The following is a 22,601-nucleotide window of genomic DNA, read 5'->3' on the forward strand; positions in this document are numbered from 1 at the left end:
GAGGAGAGACACGCATGAAAATCTAGGTACAATCAATATTTTAAAACTAAACGCAATATCTTTAAACCTTCAAATGATTAAACAGAAACTCATAGGGGATGCTCAAATAGGAATTTAAGATGAATTGTGAAAGGCCCAATTGACAGATCTAACTCAGCTATGTTTGGGAGAGGAAAGGAAAGGTTGAAGGCAGCTGTACACCATTATACCTCAATGATCCTGGAATCACCGAGGCGTTTGGTCCCAGGCACAAATTAGAGCAGCCTAAGAACTGCTCTAACTTGTGACTGGCTGCGACTGCCCCAAACAGGCTGTTCCAGAAACTGGGGATTGCTGGAGCCCTTTAGCTCTTCAGCAACACCGTGTTTGTCCAGCCATGACCCTACATACCTTCTACAAGAGATGGAAAGAACTGGTGTAGAGCCAGCTATACCAGCACACCAATCATAGATTCTTCCATTCTTAGGGAATTTTTGGGTAACCAGCTAAGCAAGTTTTCCAGTTGCTCATCCACCACACACACACACCAGCTATACTGGAGTTCAGGATATGGACCTGAATGTTTAATGATGTTTAAAATCAGTCACAGGGACTCACTCCTGGATGCCATTTTAAATTTGGGGGTTTCTGAAGAATGAATCTCAACTACCATTACTGCTGCAAAAGGATTCACAAGTCAAAGTGGTAACAAGGACTGAAGTCAACAGCAGCCAACAAATGTTTACGCTGCAATTTTAAAGCCCCACAATCCGAGCCCTAGTCAGCTGACACAAGCCAGCTGTGGATGTTTTATTTCAATGTAAACATACCTGAAAATGTCTGATAGAGGTAGCTAAGAGTATCACAGTGTTAGACTTCAGAACTTACAGTGTGCAGTATTTATATCCTGCTTATTTGTCATTTACCCACAGTTTTCTTTTGTTTATTTCCTGTGTCAAATAAATTTTGTTTTATTTACAATAGTTGTAAGTGGTAATAAGATTTGCTGGAAGTTCCCAAGAGAAAGAAACCAATTTCTGATATTAAGGAAGTTGGACACATGAGCATCAGATCACAAGTGAGGGCATAGTGGGGCCTACACCAAAAGGGTATTGCAACAAAGCTAAAATAGGTCAAGATAGTCTAGTGTGAAATACAATAGAATCCCACTATAGGGACTGACAAGGGTAATCCATGTTTTGATCATAACCAAAGGGGGATCACTACAACCAGTCTATCGAACACTGAAGTTCCCAAATGCACACATGCAGTGAAGCAAAAATTTCCATCCTGCAATAAGAGAGCAAGTTCTACTAAGTATTTTAATGCCAATCAAGGTGATTAGCTCAAAGTGGTACTCCCACATGCTATACCACTATTTACATGCAACTGAGTGACCAACTAAAAGGTGTGTTGGAAGGATCAAAGAACATTTAGAACAACAACAATAACTTCCAAGCTAATCTTACAACCAAATGCTGACTGATCAGCATAAATCAAATCCATCAGCACCAACTGGAAATGCCTTTTGGAACATAACTTTTTTATCTGTATAATGTAACTGACCACTACATGTCACAATCACTAAACAAATTCTGTTGTGCGAGCACACATTGTTCCATTCAAAAACTTCTTTCATATTTCAGTCAAAGAAAAATAACCATGGAGACAGAAGTCATTGTACTTGTTATTTTATTCTTACCAGGAGTAGAGAATAGTTCCCACAACTGATGTGAGTTTGCTGTTTTCTTGCTTCTGCTTTGCAAGACCAAAGTCAGCTACAATACAGAAAAAAAAAAAAGATTTACAAGTAATTAAAATTTTCCTGGGACAGGCATAGCTCCTTAAATTTTGCGTGTTAGGGTGACAATTAATGTACGTTCAAACAGCTGGAAAGTTTTTTCTCTTTTACACTTTGCTGCAATGTACCATACCATCTGCTGATCTTCCACACCTATCTCTGCACTAATTAATGACACACATTTTAATCAGATATACCAGATAAAAAAAAAATCAGAAAAATATTTCTGGTGACTGCTGATGCAAAATGTAATACCAATTCCCAGTTTTCAGATTTCCATCAGTGACCCATTCAGTTGCTATGAACATGAAATATATATTAAAAATAATCTAATAAAATATATGAAAAAGCACCAGTAGATAAATGCCTAAACTAATAGAAAAATAAATTAAACAATGGATGCAATTATTTAGCAACTCTTGCTTTATTCTAAACCATAATAAATGATTCAGCAGCAGCTGAAGTACAACATTTTTCAGAAGCCAATGAAGAAACTTTAGTCTTATCACATGACCAAAATTGTCGATTTAATGTTGTCATATAGTTATGCAAATACCCATAGCCACTTGAAATTATCAAGTGTATGTCGTTCATACAATCAAGACACATACATCATTAAGAATCCCTACTTTCTCACTGAAGTTCCACATCATAAAGTTGCAATCTCATTAGTCAAAAGCTATAGAACTATTGTGATACAACAGCATTTATAAGACTTAACTGCTCTTCACTAAACCATATCACAGAAAGCATCAATACACCTCAATTAACAATGGACTGCTAACCAAAGTTCAGAATGTTCTGTTATTTTATTAATTTGCAAGACTTAAAATGGTAAATAATCTTAATATTGTTTAAAATATTTGTATATATTGAGGCCTGTAACCTACAAAGCCTTTTTGCACGTGCTTAGCTTTAAGCAGGTGAGGAGTCCCAAAGAGTATTAAAGTTAAGTATGTGCTTAAGTCTAAGCAGGATCGGGGCCAAAGTAAGATTGGCTTAAATTTTAGTTCCTGTTCCAGCATTCTGCCCTTCATTGTTCCCCATTATTTACATATTTAATTTTTGGCTATTCTAGTAACAATAAAATACATAAATAACATAATATTAAAATCCATGTTACTTAAACTTTTCTCTCCCTAGTTTGGTATTTTGGTCTCTGGAAAAATTCATCCCATCCTCATGAAGGCTTTTGTTTTCCTTTTTTCTCCTTCCAACTGTGACAATATATATCATTTTTTGTTTTGGTTTGTTTTTGAAAAGTTGAATCATGAGTGGGAAACTTGAAGCAGGATTGGACCCTGCCATGTGTAAAGCTGTTAAACTTTTGTGTTATGCTTTGCTCTTTCTTCCCCTCTTCTGTGAACAGTAGACCCTGTATGGCAATAACAGCTGTTCTTCCCCATCTCTAGGGCCCTACCAAATTCACGTCCATGAAAAACGTGTCACGGACCATGAAATCTGGTCTTTTGTGTGCTTTCCCCCTATGCTATACAGATTTCATGGGGGAGACCAACGTTTCTCAGATTGGGGGTTCTAACCCAAAAGGTTGTTGCAGGAGGGTCGTAACGTTATTTTAGGGGGATTATGGTATTGCCACCTTTACTTCTGTGCTGCCTTCAGAGCTAGGCGGCTGCAGAGCGATGGCTGTTGAGTGGGCACCCAGCTCTGAAGGCAGCACTCTGCCAGAAGCAGTGGAGAAGTAAGGGTGGCAATACCCTACTATGCCATCCTTACTGCTGTGCTGCTGCTGGTGGTACCTCTGCCTTCAGAGCTGGGCACCCGGCCAGCAGCTGCTGCTCTCCAGCTACCCAGCTCTGAATGCAGTGCTGCCGACAGCGGCAGTGCAAAAGTAAGGGTAGCAGTACCACAACCCCCTCAACCATAACCTTGCAATTCCTCCCACAACTCCCTTTCGGGTCAGGACCCCTACAATTACAACACCATGAACTTTCAGATTTAAATAGCTGAAATCATGAAAAATATTATTTTTAAAATCCTATGACTGTGAAATTGACCAAAATGGACCATGAATTTGGTAGGGCCCTACTCATCTCCAAGAAGATGGATCACCCCCACTGGCTGGAGTTTTGGAACCAAAACCACAACTCTTAGTGTGAGCATGTAAGTAAGTGGGGTTGCTCTGTATTAATCTCTGAATGCTACATATTGTATATGATTATCCAGTTGTTGTAAAGGACAGGTACTGGGTAGCTATATTGGGTTATTGGGAGTTAAACACATAGGTTAGCTCAATTTACTAGCTGACTGTTGGTAAAACAACCATGAAGGCCAGACAATGGGTGCACATAAGCTACTGCCTGACAAACACAGCAGAAGACAAGGCTGAGCAATTAACTGCCTAGATCCATCCTGCTTGCACCCAAGAGTTACACAGCTGTCATGCCTGGAACCTAAAGACCAAAAGGACACAGGATCTCCAAAGTGATGTTCTACACAGGGAAGAAGATCAGTTGTCAGGGGCTGCTGCCCTGTAGAAGAGAGAAAGAGAAACAGACCCTGCAAGACAGTGTGAATAAGTCAAGTCCAGTCTCATCAGGGAAACAGTAAGCTAGACATACATATGGGTTGTTTAGTGAGTTCAAATTATCTTGCTCTCTTCTGTGCAGCTCTGTTCCTAATGTTAAAATAAGCAATATTTTGTTTTGGAAACAGCTGTCTGGTCACAGTGCACTAACCTCTGGTCACAGCCCTGATCACAGGCAGGCCTTCTGAAAAATCAAGGAATGTAGTCCGGGGACCTAGTCCTAGAGTGAGAGAATCATGAGATTCCACCTCAAGAGGCGAAGACTGGAAAGCTGTCATCTGGGAGAGAGGGTGCACTGGGATACACGCGAGAGGGGTCTCAGGTGCAGCTAGCCCAGTACCGTGTGAGAGCCCACCCGGTCTCTTGTGTCAACTCTGTTTATGCTATTATAGAAACAAAAATATGTATGATAGTTAGAAATGGTTGGCTTGGGTGAGGTGTCCCAGAACAGGAGAGGCACTCACATAAATGCATTTATAGGTTAGACAAATTTCTGGTGACTTTTACCCAGTCTGATACTCAGGGCTCTGCCTAGCAGTAGCTTTCTCACCCTCAGAAGGTCCTTTGATAAGAAATCCAAGGTTTAGGTACTCTTGGATTACTGAGCCGAGAACAGAATGTCCAAACCAGCAATGACATTGTGTGGAAAAGATATGTAGCACATGTGCCAGGTAGCTGTCTGGCAGATCTCTAAGGTAGGTGACAAATCCCTTTTTTGCCTATAAGGTGGATACTCCTCAAGTAGTTAACCCCAACGGTGATTAATCCCCATGAGGCAGGAGACTTCTGCAGTGTTGACAGCTATTTGAATTAGCTTCAATGAAGCCTAGCAAGATGCCCTTTCCCTCCTCTTGAGCCCTTCAAAGAAGATAGATTCCATGGAGAAATAATTTTAAGCCCTTACAACATCCAGTGAATTCAGTGCCCTTTGCTTGAAAGAAGGACAGAAGGAAGTGAGATAGATAGCCTGGTTCTAAAAGAATTAATCTATTTTAGCTTTACAGTGTCTAATCTTAACACATTAGGGTTAGGGCAGGTATTTCTCATGCTTTGTGGATTGAAGTCACAAGAATTTGGGGACAAAAGTCTGCATCACAGACATAATGATCTGTTCCAAATGCTGCTGAGTAACTCGTACACCAGCAAGCTGTAGATAAGTCTCCAATTGTTTCTGCCAAAGCCAAGGAGGCAGAGGCAGGATAGAACAGCTAGGCCAGCAAGTGGGAGCCTCTCTGTAGACCACAGGTGACAAGCTTCCCCCCAAGCTTCATGGCTAAGAGAGGGAGGTCTTGGCAGGAACTGGACTCCACCTCACTCACAAGAGGTCATCCTGCAAGGCATCTTGGAAAGAACAGGCTGTAACATGGTCTGGAAGTTCTGCTTTCTACCTTAGCTTCACACAAGGGCCCTATCAGGGAAGGGAGAAAGGGTGGTCCACAAAGCCTCCCTTCATTTACTTGGGCACTACTCAAAACCAACTGGATGAAAGAGCAGGGATGCTGGTTAGTCTGGCCACTTGTGTCTCACTCACCACAAAGCCCTGCAGGACCTATACAGGGAGTGGTGATGCTGGCTCATTTGGATGTATCCACATTCTTGAAGTCCTGTGCATCCTGCTAGTCCTAAAGATAGCAATGGAGAACCTCAAGGATGGAAAGACCTTGTGGTTGGTCAGAACTTCCTCCCATCAGACCTCATGAACTATTTTCCAGTGTCTACTCTCAATTTTCTAAGCATACAAATCTAGAATCTAGCAAAAACAGACTTGGAAACCATCTGCTAGCTGACAGTATCCTGGTTATCTCTCAGTCTGACTTCAGGCCAGAGCATGGTACCGAGAAACCATTTGTTGCTGTTGGACAACCTCCTACTGCCTGTAGACAACAAGAAAAGTACATCCATACCAATCCTTCTGGGCCTCTCTGTACACTTGATAATCAAATACTCCTATTCCACTTCCCAGAAGCTATAACGGCTAAACATAAACACCCTGAAATGGCACCAATTCTTATTCACATACCAAACCCAGAAGGTTATTATGAACAACTGTTCCTCCCACCTTGAGAACCCTCACCTGCATAATCCCACAAGGCTTATCCTTTTCTATTAAGAAAGCTAATTAGACCATATGGCCTGAAGTGGAAGCAGATGACAACCATCTTTACATCAACTAAACACTACTTCACAGCTTTCTCAAACCAAAATAGGTACCTGGATGAAGAGCAATTGGTAAAAACTGAACCCAGGCAATACTGAAAAACTTCAAGGAACTTGCCTCCCCAGTAATACATATAACTATCAGGGACATTTGCTCTCTAATTGTTAAATTGGTCTGCAGCCTTTGGGTCCTTCTAGATTCCTGAACTGGTACTGAATGCCAAAATAGCGATGGCAACAAAAAATGCCCACTTCTATCTGCGACTGGCTAGAAAATTGTTCCCATCCTATTGGGTACAGATCCAGCCACAAAGGTCAGCAGACCTTCAGTCATGATTCTGGCAATTCATATCTAGGAATGATGCTACATTCCTTAAAAAGCTCCACACAGCAGCAGCCCCTCTGCTTAGCGTTGATAGGACCGGTGTTACATCAGCTCAATAATCCAATCTCTGCACTGGTTCTCCAATTAATACAGAGTCGACTTCAAAATCTCCTGATATTAAAAGCGCTAAGAAAAAACCTGAGAAATTGCTTTTCCTAAACAACCAGGCCATCCAACAGCTACATTCTGCCAGAACAATGGCATTGTCAACCAATAAAGGGAGGATCATGAGTGCAGAGACTGAGACAGAACTTTAACAGTAGCTAGACCTAGACTGTACAACTCACTCCTGCAAGAGATGCGAGTGAGCACAAAACTCACCACTTTCCAAATGAAATATACAACTTGTATTTCCAACTTAGCTTTCCTCAATAAATTTTCTATCCACCCACAACACCCGCTGACACAAACACAGAAAAACATTCTATAAACCAACCAAGGTATCGCTCCTTTTGACTGGGAAGGAGTAAATAAGTATTCAGATAAAACAATGACAGAGGCCATGTAGATAACAACAGGAGATGAGGAACGGGAAGGCCCCAAAGAATCATACTGTACATCTCTACTTCAAATGGAATTCTTTTGAGGAAGTTCTACGGCCTGTGCTATACAAGAGGTCAGGCCAGATGATCAGTGGTCCCTTCTGGCCTTAGAATCTATAAATCTCAGTGAAAGACTCTGTAACCACTAAGCCAAGTGGACCAAAGAAGAGGGGAGGCAAGAGTGGAGGTTGGAAAGAATCCTTTAAAGGAGGCAGAGGAGAGCAGAAATGCCTGGACACAGTATCACTCATAATCCTTTTTATTTTGTTTGGAGTGGGGAAGTCCATGGTCCGGGCAATCTTGCCATCCAGATAGGCCACGCATGATTGGATTCAAATGAAGTCTGGTCCCAGTTCTGATGGTGCAGGCCCATGATCTCAGAGCTGTCTTGAAGCACTAGGTAAGAGGAATCTAGGTGGCCCTTCTGGTAAACCATGCAGAGAAGGAGATTGATAGTACAAGTGGCAAAATAGCTCAGTCTGACTAGAGCAGCCCAGTGCCAACATCTCACTATTTTCTTACCTCTCCTCCTCCCTGGGAAAGAGAAATTGCCCTTTTCTGATCAGCAGCAAGAGAAATAATGTTTAGTTTGCTATGAGGTTGAAGGTAAAATGAAGTGTTGGTGAATGGATTATTCCCATGAGGGAGAAATCCCAGCATTTAAATACAACCAGTGAAAAGATCTAACTACCTGTTTGAAGAAGAGGAGAAGGAGCAGCCTATTTCTGCAAGAGTGGGGCAATCTTATAAAGAGAATATGATTTTGGAAGTACAATAATTTTCCAGTTAATCTACAGAATTGTATTTTTAAAAGCACCCACTTGAAATTTTTTAAATAAGTGTGGATTATGTTCAGATTTAACAATTTATTGTGCTGTCATGACATCTGACATCAAGTAAGCTGAAGAGAACAATATGTACACTAGTCTTCAGTTGTCAATTTTTGTAGAACAGATCTTCCATAGTAATACCCTGCTTTGTGTTCTCTGTGACCTACATTGGTGGCAGTTAATTTAGATAATGGCAGGAAACTTGGCATACTTGTACAAAAACAAAAGATATTTTAAAGTCTATTCAGAGACAGTAAATAACAAGCAGGCATTTAACCATTAGAATGATTTTTATACATTATGAATAGACTTGCAACTTCTCCAAGAATGTCTTGCTGATATAGCTGTTTCTCTAAGGTATTATTATACTTGACTAATATCATATTTTGTTCCAGCTGATCATTTATCTTCAGTCTCTCTTTTTATTAATATATATAATGAAATCAAAGAAACTAAATATTTTATTTTTAGAAAATTATAAAAACAGGATTTCATGACACTGGAAGTCAAGCAACCATGTAACAGATGACACTCAAACAGAAAGGAAACATTACAATGAAAATACACAAGCATAATCTTTTGCAATCTAGAACACTCGCCTTTGTCTGGGGAAATGATTGTTTTCTGGAAGTTTACATTATTTTCGGTGCAGCAACATCTAACAATGTTAATAATGTCCAAAATGTAAGATTATTCCACAAAGAAGCATATCTGATATTGACATTATAGAGAAGCAGTAAGGGGGGGAAACTATTATGAGAAAAAGACATGAACAAAAACAAATTCTTATGGAATAATATCTTTCATGCTCATAAACCCTAAATAACCCAAGTTCTCATTCTTAGCAATAGAATTGTAGGCTTGTCTAGGTTATCTGCAATGGATGAATTTGTATCTTCTTCCTTTTGCTGTTTTTGTTATCTACAGATTGTACTTAATGAATTGATTCTCTGTGTTAAAGATGAGAAAAATTAAGATTCTGGTCATTGCATATTTACCACAAAACCATCCCTATGCCTACACATTTATCTACATAATTTATATTTCATAATGCAGTAACCACTGGGGAGATTTTCTAAAATCTACAAAAAATGTGAAAGACATTGCATATTTCACACACAAAGTAGGGAGGAGTGAATAGAATATTAAATTTGCCAAATAGCGTGAGCTTCCATCCTATTCAGACGAGAACATTTATTACACCTATACCTGAACAATTGCTCCTCTTCCCCCAGACACAACCAAGGTGACAAGACTATGTTTCTTTTCATCTGGTCCCCAGCTGTGACCAGGGAAGACGCTCTTACCTCCGGTTCCAAATAGATGTTTTAAAGTGTAGAGTGTTTAAAAGGGCAAGATGAAGCAGTAACAAGACCAAGAGCAACATCCCAGTTCCCACTGCTGCAGGATCAGTGCTGGAGGTCAATAGACCACATTGTTATTGATAAGTTTATTCACAAGAAGATTAAAGGGGGAGCATGACTTTGCCCTCAGAAAAGCTGAAAGAGGGAAAGAGTCCAGTTGGCTCCTTTCCGATTAGCTCAGGAAAACAATGGTAGTAGAAGGCAGAGGAGTTAGATAATAGGTGAAGCAACCACCTTCTGAAGACTCTGTGGAGGCCCGGGGAGGGGGGTGCCCTCCCCCCCCTAATTAGAAGGCAGCTAAAGAAGGAGGACAGGGGAGGCAGGGAAGAATATAGGACTGTAGAAGTGGAGAGAATACAGAGGAAGCAGGTGCCAGGAGCAGGTGCTTTTAAGATAAGGAGCCCGAATATCATCCAGACAATAGAACTCTGTAAAATCTATCTTATCTGATTAGTGGGTTATTCACTCAGCACAAAGAAACACCCTTGGAAACAGTTTGTATTTTGGGTTGTTGTTTTTTAAAGATACACCTTACAATTGAGCAGAAACCAGTATACCTCTTTAAAAAAATTGCACTATAATTTATTTAGTACATTTGAATTTGCATATACAATGTTGATTCATACCAATATCTAGAATTATACTCCTGTAAGAATATGTACCATTGTAAGAATTAATCCTACATATGTGAATATCACTGTCATATATTTCAGGTATATAGCTCCTCATCCTGCAAAGCCTTTTGCAAATGCTTAACTTTAGGCTTGTGAGTAGTTCCATTGATTCCAGTGGGATTAATGCTGTATGGAAAGTTAAACACATTATAAGTTTTTGCAGGATCGGCGCTCCAGAGCTGAATCGAGCTAATTCCTGGAAGACACCAGCAGGAGGCACCGCGGGGTGAGTCTGCTTGTCTACATTCTTAATAAAAGTACACCAACAACCAAGCAGTTTCACTTTACAGCTCTGGTAACGACACAGACCATTTAAGCTTCATTCTCCTTGTTTGACGTCATCATTATAGCCCATAGTTCACAGCTGCCCATCATGATATGAATTATATTGTACATTAAAGTGGGAATTGGAAGACTGATCTAAGGCTTAACTCTTTGCTGCTACACAAGAAATCTGGGTTCGAATTACAGACAGGTCTCTCAGACCCCAACTGGCAGGAAACAGGAGTATTGCAGAAGCAGAATATTCAGCCCTTAAGGCCATGTCTACACTGCATCTGGAAATGAGCCTCCCAGTCTGGATCCAGAGATCTGTGGTATCGGGGCTAGTGCTAGCTTTCTAAAAATAGCTGTGTAGACATTGCAGCTGAGGCTCTGATGCCTGGGGTGGAGGGATGGGCTTGCAAGCCAATCCATTACATCCAAGCAATGTCTACACAGCTATTTTTAGAGCGCTAGCATAAGCACCACTAGCACAAGCCTGTAGACCAGGGCTGGGAGGCTCGTTCCCAGATGCACTGTAGACAGGTCCAAGGGAAGACAGGACCCTGCAGCAATCCCCATAGAATCAGTTCTCTTCAGAGGTGGCAAATCTGAAGGGCTTTGGAGTGGCTCTGTCACGGGGGCAGTGTCCCTATGCCAGAGCAAGTGCTCCCATTGGCCAATTAAAATGGTGGGCAGAACTTGGGGGCTATAAAGGATCAGGAAGTTCTGGTGAGTCTCAGTCTGAAAACTGAAGGAGGTCTCTGGGGAACGCTCTCCCTAGAAAGAGGGAGGAATTATCAGGAAGCCTGAGTCAACGCCAATGCTGAGAGGTTGAAAAGGAATGAGGGCTAGGAGCCACGGCAGAGGCTAGCTGGCTGACCTTTCTGAGCTGAAGAGCCAGTGGCAGGAGGCTGAAAGGGGCAGACAGCTAGGAACCAGGAGAGGGACTAGCTTTCTGATCTTTCTGAGTCAAAGCCAGCCAGTGCTGACAGAATGAAAAGGGCTGAGGGCTAGGGAACCCATGGAGGGGCGAGCTGGTTGTCCTTCCTGAGCCATGGAAAGCCAAAGCCAGAGAAGACTGGAGAGGGCTGAAGCCTGAGAACAGCAGAGGACAGTGCCTGCTGGCTGTGCTGGAGAGCTGGGGCGTGGTGCAGGATGCCCGGGACATGGTGAGGACGCAAGGGCTGTATTGATGTATTGCACTGATTACAATGTTGGGACTTGTTATGTGCACAGGGCTTTCTTTTGTAATAAATTAATCCCACAAGTGCCATTTGCACTAAGGACTATTTGGACTATTTCTCAGGACTCTGAAGGAGGGAAATGGAGACTGGTGCATATGTCATGCTGCAACCTGCTGCTGAAGGGTGCTCCAGGCAAGCTAGCCCTATGAGAGGGTCCCATGCAGACTTTCTTGACTCTCAAAGGTCTTTGCATCACTGAACCAGGGCAGGTTGGGAAAGAAGTCCACTGAGAACACGACAGGTACATGGATTTTCATATCCCATGTTAAATATATTGTGCTACTGCTGCTGCATGCAATTGTATGTTTTATCCTGTAAGTCAGAAGAACCTTTTTTTCTATCACGGGCCATTGACACACAGAAAAAATAAATCACGGGCCACACATAATTAAAAAGCAAGGGACTAATCCAAAGCTCCCAGCCCTGCCTCTTTTGCCCCCCGCACAGCCACCGGCCCCGAGCCCCCACCCAGAGGAGTGGGCTGTGCACGGCCACAACCCCCTCAACCTCAGAGTGCTGGAAAGGCGGGTGGTTTGTGTCCGCAGCCTCCCCAGCCCTGGCTGGAGCACAGGGAGACTGGAGGAGCCAAACGCTGTGCGGCAGTAAACAGTGGGGGGAGAGCCTGGGCAGGGCGGAGCGTGGGCAGGTCCATACCTGGCTGTTTGGGGAGGCAAAGCCTCCCCCAGCCTATGGGACCCGCCACCCATGCATGGACCGGATCAAATTAAGCAACAGACTGGATCCAGCCCATGGGCCATAGGTTCCCCACTCCTGATATAAGCAGAACAACCTATGTGGATTTACATAGAAATAAGCACCCCAAGCTACAAAATGTAGCTACAGTGAAAAAAAGAAAGCATACTCATTTTAAATTCAGAAAACCATTAGCTCTCACTATCTATATACAAAAAAACCTAAGCAGATGAAAACTAGCCAGGGACAATAGCAGTCCAAGGTATGGCTAAAACAGCATACCGAATAATTGTTGTTATTAGAGTGGGGATGCCATGCTGTACCTGCAATTTCAATGTAAACTTTGTTTATTAGAAATTTATAACTCAGACACTCACACTGATCAGCAGTATATCATTTCAGTGACACTTTTTCCCCAATTTAAAATAAAAAGTTTAACCATTTAAAAATTACTATTTTGTAACATTTATATTGTGGCAGCACCTAGAGGCCAACTGGGCTGGTTCCCATTGTGATGTTTGGTCCTTTGGACATTTGGAGAACTTTCAACAGTTTTGTCTGGACTCTCGGTCCTGTGCTGATTGGCTGCTTGCTCCAACACACCTGCTCCCGCTCCCCCTCAGTCTCTTCACCTTGACTTCACTCCACACCTGCTCCTGCCGTGTCCCTCTCACCCCAACTCCCTTCCCTTTCCTTTCTATTTAGCTGATCCCTGATTCTAATACTATTAAGAAAACCAACCCCCTTGCACCCTCAAAAAAATTGTGTAACTAATAGGACATTTGCTGCCATCTCATTATTCACCGTGCTTGTGCATAACACACTTTCTCACACCCTGTGCCTGTCTTGTCTATTTGGATTGTTAGCTGTTTGGGCCAGGGACTGTCTACTACTTTGTTTGTACACTGCCTAGCACAGTGGAGCCCTGTGATAAATGAAGGGAGGAGCGTAGCTCCCTTTTATGGACACCCAGCCAGCCAGTTAGCTATAAAATCCCTTTTAGTAGCTGTTCTCTACTTGCTTTACCTGTAAAGGATTAAAAAGTCCATAGGTAAAAGGGAGGGAGTGGGCACCTGACCAAAAGAGCCATTAGGAAGGCTAGAACTTTTTAAAATTGGGAAAAAACTTCCCCTTTGCCTGTGTTGTTCTCCCGGAGAGCAGGGACAGGGCTGGAGCTATGCTGTAAAAGCTTGGGCCAGGTATGAAAATCATCAGATCATACCTAGAAACTACTCATTTGAAACCCCAGATATGTAAGTAGATCACAAAATGTCTAGGAAGACGCAATTAGGTTTATCTCTTTTATTTCTTTATGGCTTGTGGACTCCTCTGTGCTAATCCCAGGTGCTTTTGTTTTGTTTGTAACCTTTAAGATGGACCTCAATAAAGCTATCTTGATGTTTAATCCTTGTAATTTTTTTTAAAATCTAGCAAAAAGCCTAAGTTCCAGATGTATTTTCTTTCTTTTTGTTTTTAATAAAATTTACCTTTTTAAAGAACAGGATTGGATTTTTGTGTCCCTGAGAGGTTTGTGCACATATTGTTTAATTAGCTGATAGCAACAGCTGATTTCCTTTGTTTTCTTTCTCAGCTCTTCCCCGGAGCTGGGGGTGAAAGGGCTTGAGGGTACCCCACAGGAAGGAACTCCCAAGTGTGCCTTCCTGGGTTCTCAAAGGGGTTTTTGCACTTGGGTGGTGGCAGCATCTACCCATCCAAGGTCAGAGAAAAGCTGTAACCTTAGAAGTTTAATACAAGCCTGGAGTGGCCAGTATTAATTTTTAGAATCCTTGTGCCTCCCCATCCCCCACCCCCCCACACACCTTCTGCACTCGAAGTGCCAGAGTGGGGAATCAGCCTTGATAGGCCCCACTCTTGGTTAGCCCTTAGACACTACCATAATAACCATATTAAATAATAAAAAATAACAAACATCTAGTAAATGACAGTTCCTTCCCAAAGAGCTGATAGTCTGAAAGACAAGACAAATGGGCCGGGGCAGAAAGTAGAGGAGACAGTGTAACAAAAATAACTGGATATATACACTTTTTAGCCAATCAGGAGTAGTGATCACACCTCCCTAGCTCCCTAGCCATGATCAGATTGCAGTTTTCAGTATGCATTTCAGAAGAGGCAATTTTTGAGGAGCGACTTGTAAGAGGATACCATGGTGCCTTTGCAGTTTTTGATGGGGGCCTGTTTTCTCACATGTAAGGGACAGCATGGGAGAAAGTGCAAGAAGACATTTGAGGAAGAAGCAGAGAAAAGTATACAGTTTCACTGTGAGAATATTTAAAATGCAGAGGTTCACTGGGCATAGAATGTTTATTTTTATTTCCATCAATTGCAGAAAACTACTGGGTAAGGGGTCAGACAATGATATAGTATAATCGTTCTTGGAATTTAAAAAATAATAATAAATTGTGGATATACAGATTGAAAAATTGTACCATTCGTGCCCTGTTATCACTTACTACAGTAAACCACACGGGAGGGAAATGAGGGACATTTACAGGAGATCATCTCAGCAGGAGTCTCCTCACCCTCACAGAGATTCTCCCACCCGCAGCCAGTGTCATCATAGAGAGGTTCTCTATGTCTGCCCTGGTTGTGGCTCTCAGCTGGCCATCTCCGGGGTCACTGACAACACATGTCCACTGGAATTGCACTACAAGAGACTTCCCCTTGCTGCAGCTGCCCCTAGGACTCCTACAACATCAGGCTGTGTCAGGGGCAGCTCTGTGGTTTTTGCTGCCCCAAGCACGGCAGTCAGGCGGCCTTTGGCAGCACGCCTGTGGGTGGTCTGCTGGTCATGCGGATTCGGTGGCGTTTCTGCGGGTGATCTGCCGGTCCCACGCTTTTGGTGTACCTGCCGCCAAATTGCCGCCAAAGGCGCGGGACCGGCGGACCGCCCGCAGGCATGCCACCAAAGGATGCCTGACTGCCGCCCTCACAGCGACTGGCGACTGGCATGCCACCCCGCACTTGCGGTGCTGGTGCCTGGAGCCGCCCCTGGGCTCTATGATCTTTTCTGGGTAAATTCTGCACAGTTGGGATAGCAGGAACAATGAGGTCCCCCTCCCAAAACATGTCCAATATTTGCTTCCTCCTCCAGCACAAAATTATGGTCTTCAGGGGAGGCCTCCATGGGGTCTGGAGGCAGGGAGATGTTACAACTGATATAACTGAGCCTCCTTCCACGTGTGTGTCAGATGAATACCAGAACTGTTTAATAGCAGTTTATTGTTGAGGTTGCTGGAAAAGTGTACCCAATGTAGAACTATGTTTTAAATCTATTGGATCTCATGGCCCCAACTATCCTTCAGCTTCATTCTTTTTCATTGCTCAAAACCTAATATAAGATTTAAAAAAGAGAAGGACAGAGGAAGGGTCACTGTAGTTCACAATGACAATATATTGGAGAACACCAGTTACAGGTGAGTAAACTTTTTCCATTATGCTATTGCCACACAGATTCTCATTGCAGGAAGGATATTTGGGGACGGGAGCACAACAAGTAAAAACATGTTATTTTTAAAGTGTAAAGGGACTGTTATCCCCTTACTGAAACTCAGTGCAGGTGTTTTGGTTGGCTAGCTCCCAGAACCAAAAGAAAGGGGAAAGGTCGATGAAAAATCAGGACCCTGAGTCTGACAGTCCCCAGGAACAACGGGGAGAGGCCAATGCTCCAGATCAGTCTGACTGACAGGGTGGGCAAGCTAATCAGGGAGGCTGGGGGGTCAGACAGAGTGGGGCTGAGCTAAGGAAAAAGCAGGAGCCCAAGCTGAGCTGGGGAGCAGAGCCCTGCCACCAGAGGGGCCAGAAAAGCATCCCAGGAAGCAGGTCAGTGCTGGGAGCAGAGTCACAGAAGCAGCCCACAGAGCAGACCAATGCTGGGAGCAGAGCTTTAGCAACCCGAGCCAGAGAGGCCAGAGAAGCAGCCCAGGGAGCTGGAGGCAGAGCAGCAGCAGCAGTTCTGAGGCAGAGTGGAACTGGAGCAGTCTGGAGCCGGGTGCGGTGAGCAGCTGAGGAGAGTGAGGGGGACGCCTCCAGCCAAGACGCCTGGCAGGCCAGACTTGGAGGGGGATTGTAACCCCGGGAAAAAGGATCCTGCCACCTAGAGCCTGAGAGCATGTGGCTACCACCAGGGCAAGTGTCCAACCCGCAGCATCGCTGCAGCACAGCCAGGACCTGAGAAGGAGGCCTGGGACTTGTGAGGAACAGACTGAACTGCCCTTACATTCCAGAGAGGCTGGTTGTGACATCCCCATGCCACAGAGCGGGGTTACGTGTTTTCCTTTAACCTTCCCCACTTTTCCCTTACTTTTTTAATCGATTGCTGTTTAATAAATTGTATTTGCTTTGAACTGTATGTAATGATCAGTGACTGGTCAAGGAAGCATCCAGTGCAGAGAGAGCACCCCCAAGTGGGACACCCTAGCCCCTGCCATAGGTGACCATGACAAGGTTGGGGGTCGAGCCCCCCAGGAATCCTGGGCCCAGCCTTGTTGGGGTTACGAGGACTCTGCCACACAGGAGAATGGAAGGAGAGCTCTTGAGGTCAGGCAGACCTCTGGGTAAAGGAAATGGGCATGAGGACTCAGATCCTTTTGCTAGCCCATTTCGCTGGAGTAGTGTATAAGCCAGGAAAGTTCCGCACAACAGTGAGACCATTCCCCTGCTTACAAAAGGGAAAACAATCCTAACAACTACAGGCTGTACCCTTATTATTCATTAATCCAACCAGCACCTTTCTGGCAGCTCCATGGACGAGTTACTCCAGCTTTAGACAGGGGTAACTTTCACTTACCTCCACAGGTTGAGGGTTTGAAAGTCAAAAGAACATGGAACTGTTCTTCTCTGGTGTTACTCTGCAACTTGTTGCCACTGAGCTGTGGTTGAGTTTTGGTTAAATTCATGGAGCAGAACCTTTTTGTTTTATTTATGTTTACATTTATAAAATCTAAATATTTCAAACCTGCTGAAGAGCCAGGATTTATGACTTTCCAGGACTTGTGCATGTATTTTCAACTACATTGGGCCCTATGTATCTGCCTTTATATGGAGACATTATACTTAGTCAGATAAATAATACACCTCCTCCACAAATACCTATTATGCTGTAGAATATAATTACCAAAACTATAAATACTCCAATCCTTGGTCTGTATGGATTGTATGAGTTACTGCAGGATGCTATGTCAATTCACAGATAGCAATAGTTAAAACATTCTCTAGGAGGAAAGGAATGGAACTCTATTACCCTTAAGATTATGAGACAACAATTTCAGTGATATTCAAAAATAATAGAGAAAAGGCCATCATGTCCCCTCCTCCCACTGCATATATGCAGCGCAACATATTATTATTTTATACACTAGGTAAAATAACATGGGGTTCAAATATGCAATAACCAATCACAATAGAGAGGGTTAAGGACAGAGTTTCAGTAACTCCAATTTTCCTGTCAGAATTCTAATGTTCCTCAGGTACAATTTTGGGCATATGTTTTAAAATTGCATTGCAAGTAGGTAGGCAGAAAGACAACGCAGCAAACTCAAGGCAAGACTGCCTCTCAGTGGTAGTATGATTTTATACAGTATGACTACATGTCAATATTTTTTAAATATTCTGAATGTGTATTTTCATAATTCAGAGTTAAAGCACCATTAAATCATCTTCATTTAAAATGACACAATTATTAGGAATCAATACTTTTTAGTACATTAGATTTAATACCACTCAAGGAACTCTCCTCTGCATATTATTTGACATAACTGACTCCTGCTAGAAAATTACGGTATTCTAATATTACTACATTTTTATCTATTACAGTAGAATGGTCAGTCGTGTGTGTGTGTGTGTGTGTGTGTTTTAAACAAGGGAGGTTGACTTTTGTAGCCAGGCTTACTGTTGCTATTCTCTGTTACTCAGAATCTATATTTGGTTTTGCATCTTAAGCAATACAAATAATGTAGCAGTCCATTTGCTATTATGAACCTGTATTTTAAAAATAAATAAATAAGAGGACTCTGAAGTGCCTGGTAGGCCAGCTGAATGTTCCATGCTGCATTTCAGTTCAGTCACAGAGGACACTGCATTAAAACACTGCAGTTCTTTGGAATATTTTTCATGCTCAGAAGCTGCTTTCAAATCCAATCATAAAACCCTACCTGTGACTGGTTTCCCTCTGACCCCTTTGGGGAGACTGGAGAGATGCATGCCAGCCATATACCGCACCACAGGACTAGACACATGAGCATTATTCAAGCATAAACAGCATCTCTAATACTGTAATTGAGTACTGATGGGAACAAGAAGAGCCTAAAACATTCGTTTAAGATAATCATGGAGAGGGTAGTATCTCTCAGTCATAAGAGACACAGGTGTTTCTGGACTAAGCTGCAGTGGTGTGCTGACCAGAGAATGTATTTGGCCCTCTCCTCATCTGACCCATCTTTTGTGGCAGCCAGTCCCTTGTTTGTACCTCTTGCACTTTGTCACTGTTTCCTGCTTCATGGTGTGCACTGTGAAGCTGGTACTTTTACACAGGCTGGAGCAGCACTTCAAAGGAGGCACTGCAGCATGTAGTGCAAAGGATTTTAGGCTATGTCATGCTGGAAGACTGTCTGCCACATAGACCTGCAATGGGAGGCCCTCCTCTTGTGTGTACCCACAACAAGCAGAGAGAGAGAGACTACAGTCTGAGGCAGGCTTGTTGTTCACTTACAACCGAATGAAACCCACAGAACAGAAGAGATGGCCACTTCAACTTTGTACCTTCACTGGCATAGGGTGACCAGATAACAACTGTGAAAAAACGGGACAGAGAGTGGGGGATAAAAGGTGCCTATATAAGAAAAAGTCCCCAAAAATGGGACTGTCCCTTTAAAAATGGGACATCTGGTCACCCTACGTGACTGGCTCCTCATTAGATGTGGTACCTAAAGTATCTGTCTATCTTGCTTTTCCAACTGACTTTAACAGTTGCAGTCTCTCTTATATCATCATAGATCTAACTGTACCTTTTTAAAAGGTGACATTGTATGCTCTGCAATATTAGGTGCACACAGTATAGTTATGATTGGTAAAACCTGATAGTTGTGTTCAGTGAGTTTACATTAGCAATTGTTTTACACAACTGTGTGATTCTAAATTAATTCACTAGAATCCCCCACTCTTGAAGTTTGGTGAACAAGGCTGGTGAACAAGGTGAACTGGGCTGAAACCCACTGTGGCCACAGAAATTCCACTTACTAACTGTTACTTTGTCTTTATCCCCCAGCATGATATTGTTTGGAGTGAGGTCTCTATGGACAATCCTCTTCTCCTTGTGCAAGTAACGGAGAGCTAGACACAGCTTCAAAACAAAAAGACATATAAAGAATTTTAACTGCAACCCAAATAAAAATCGCATAAAATTATGTTAACATTTTATGACATGAGTGCTTCGGCACTATAAGTATTATTTTATAAATTTATTAGTCCAACATATACAAATGGCTCTACAAATTTTATAAAGAAAGGTCACGAATTAAAATGCATGTCCTTACTTGTATAAATATATTCCATATTCTATCTTCTGTAAACTGTTGTTGCTTTTCCTTCAAAGAATGAAAGTGTTCTCCCAGCGGTGCCCCTTCTATGAGCTCCATTACTATGTAGAGCCTATCATCTATGCACAACAAAAGGAAATGGCAATCCTAAAAGAATATTACATTCATATATCCAGCATATCCACAGAAAACATGAGCTTGGTCAAAATGTACATATATGATTGTTATCTTATTACTCTGCTTAAATTATTTGTATGTGCAAATATATTTTAATGACTACTCTTGTTCTTGTCATTCAAATTCATTCTTCAGAGTCACATCTGCTGCAACACCTACAAGAAATTAAATAGCTAATAACAACAGCCAGGGAGGACAGCTGCCTATAGTTCATGCATACAAAAAGGGGCTGGGGGGAGAAATGGAATGAATAATTCATATATCAATCACCACCCTGTATTATGATATCTCTTTCCCACCCTCAGCATCTCAATTTTGTTTTTCAGACTGTAAATTTTTTAGAGCAGGGTGTGTCTTATATGTTTGGACAGGGCCTAGCACATTGCGGGTGCTACTGCAATGTAAATCAATGTAAATAATAGCTATTGTTATTTACAGTCTGTTGTAGCCAATTTTTAAACCAATACTTAGGTCTAAATCTGTCTGAGCTGTAGTGCTATTCTTAAGAGAAAATTAGCTCCTACTGTTCAAGTTGGATAGGATCTTTTCTGGATCTACTAAGTACTTTTATTGTGCTATTATTTCTTCATGACAAACAACATGGTTTTTAGTTGCTAAGTTTTTACTCACTTTCCAGGAAGGTTCTGTAATATCGTACAACATTGGGATGATAAAGCTACAATAAGAAAAAAAATTAGACAGTTGGAATTAATATTAGATTGAGGGCACAATTTTGATAACATCAATCTATAAATTGAGCGGAATAGCAATAGTTGTAATACAAATATTATAAAAGTTTCTGAAATTTGTATTCCAAAAAACTTCTGGATTTCAGAGGGTTGTAACTAATTCTATCTGATAAATGTGCCTTTGCCTTAATGGGCATATGGGGCATAGCAGACAGGATTTCCTCTCCCCATTTGCCCAGATGGCATAAGGACTCCCTAATCACAGTCACTCTAGGAGTTAACAGGGTAGGCTGAGCCATTGTTGCCCTTTCTCCCAATTTCAGACTTGGAGGGAAGGTATATTACAAAAAACAGGCGTTGAAGATTACTCTCCTTCCCCACAAAACCAGGAAGTTGGGAGAACAAACAAGATGATTCTGACTTAGCCCCTAAGGGTATGTCTACACTATCCACCGGATCGGCGTGTAGTGATCGATCTATCGGGGATTGATGTATCGCATCTCATCTAGATGCAATAAATCGATCTCCGAATGCGCTCCCCGTTGACCCCAGAACTCCACCAGGGCGAGAGGCGGAAGTGGAGTGGACAGGGGAGCGGCAGCCGTCAATCCCGCGCCGCGAGGACGCGAAGTAAGTCAATCTAAGTTGATCTAAGATACATTTACTTCAGCTACACTATTTTCGTAGCTGAAGTTGCGTATCTTAGATCGATATTTCCACCCCCCGCCCTCCAGCAGTGTAGACCAGGCCTAACAGTGGAAGGAATGGAGCAAAGAAATACTGGGGCAAAGCCATTAAGCATGCACAAAGTCCCCTTTGCTGCAACAGACAACCCTAAATCTGATTTGCATTCAATATTGTTTTTAATTTTAAAATCACACTTAGGTTGAAAAGGAGAACTTGTAAGTCACAACAGTGACTTTTTTGGACTAAAATCTGACAATTTCAAAGCCAAGAAAACTTAATATGGAATAGAAACACTGACCAACTTTTCATTAGGCTATTGCTAACAAATTATGCTTTATTAAAGGAATTATTTTAAATTGTTGAATACATCAGTTAACAAGCTCAGAATTTCCAAGTAACAATAAGGGCTTGTTTACACTGCAGCTAATACTGAATTGTTTGCAATGTTTGGAGTCATGTAGATGGGCCACTCGCATTTTTTACATTGTGTTGATCAGACTAAAAACACCAGCAGCAGCTGGCAGCCTATATACACTAGGGCTCCCAAAAACACAGCTGAGCTGCTGTTAGTGATGGTGAGAAATTTTTAGAAAATGTCCCCTAATGAAGGGTTTATGACACTTACCTGTTCTTTAATGATTGTTAATTCAGAGACAATGTTCTTTACACTGCTGTCTCTGTCTTTTTTGTCCTTTCCAAATGCTGGATTATGTAAATTGACTTCTTTCATTGCTAGTAGATTTTGGCCACTATGTTTTCTAACCTACAGGGGGGAAAATGTGTAAAAATTAACAAAAAAGGATGGGGTCAGAAAGGACATTAATCAAATATATGTGGTGAGTTCACTGAGTCTAAATCTCTCAGATTCTAAAGTCATTATTCTTTCTGTAGGTAGTGTGATATCAGCTAAAAAGTGTTGGAGACCAATGATGCAGATAGCAGTGTCCTGCAGGGTTTGCTTAGATGTTTTAAATAACTTCATAGATGCTCTGTGTGGGGCTTTGCAGAAACAGT

The 22,601-nt window shown here is 42.2% G+C and overlaps 1 protein-coding gene across 12 annotated transcripts in view; it reads right to left on the reverse strand.

Moving 5' to 3' along the window:
- NEK10 (NIMA related kinase 10) overlaps positions 1–22,601 on the reverse strand; it is a 160,234-nt gene that overhangs the window by 89,552 nt on the left and 48,081 nt on the right. For all 12 annotated transcript variants that reach the window (XM_039527070.1, XM_039527072.1, XM_039527069.1 and 9 more), the window contains 5 exons: positions 22,213–22,350; positions 20,842–20,887; positions 20,032–20,153; positions 19,736–19,838; positions 1,682–1,757 (listed from right to left, as the gene is read on the reverse strand). In XM_039527070.1, the coding sequence (XP_039383004.1) occupies positions 1,682–1,757; positions 19,736–19,838; positions 20,032–20,153; positions 20,842–20,887; positions 22,213–22,350 (485 nt within the window). The remainder of the gene's footprint in view (positions 1–1,681; positions 1,758–19,735; positions 19,839–20,031; positions 20,154–20,841; positions 20,888–22,212; positions 22,351–22,601) is intronic.

Source organism: Mauremys reevesii, linkage group 2 (assembly GCF_016161935.1).
Source record: "Mauremys reevesii isolate NIE-2019 linkage group 2, ASM1616193v1, whole genome shotgun sequence".
Taxonomy (NCBI): Eukaryota; Metazoa; Chordata; order Testudines; family Geoemydidae; genus Mauremys; species Mauremys reevesii.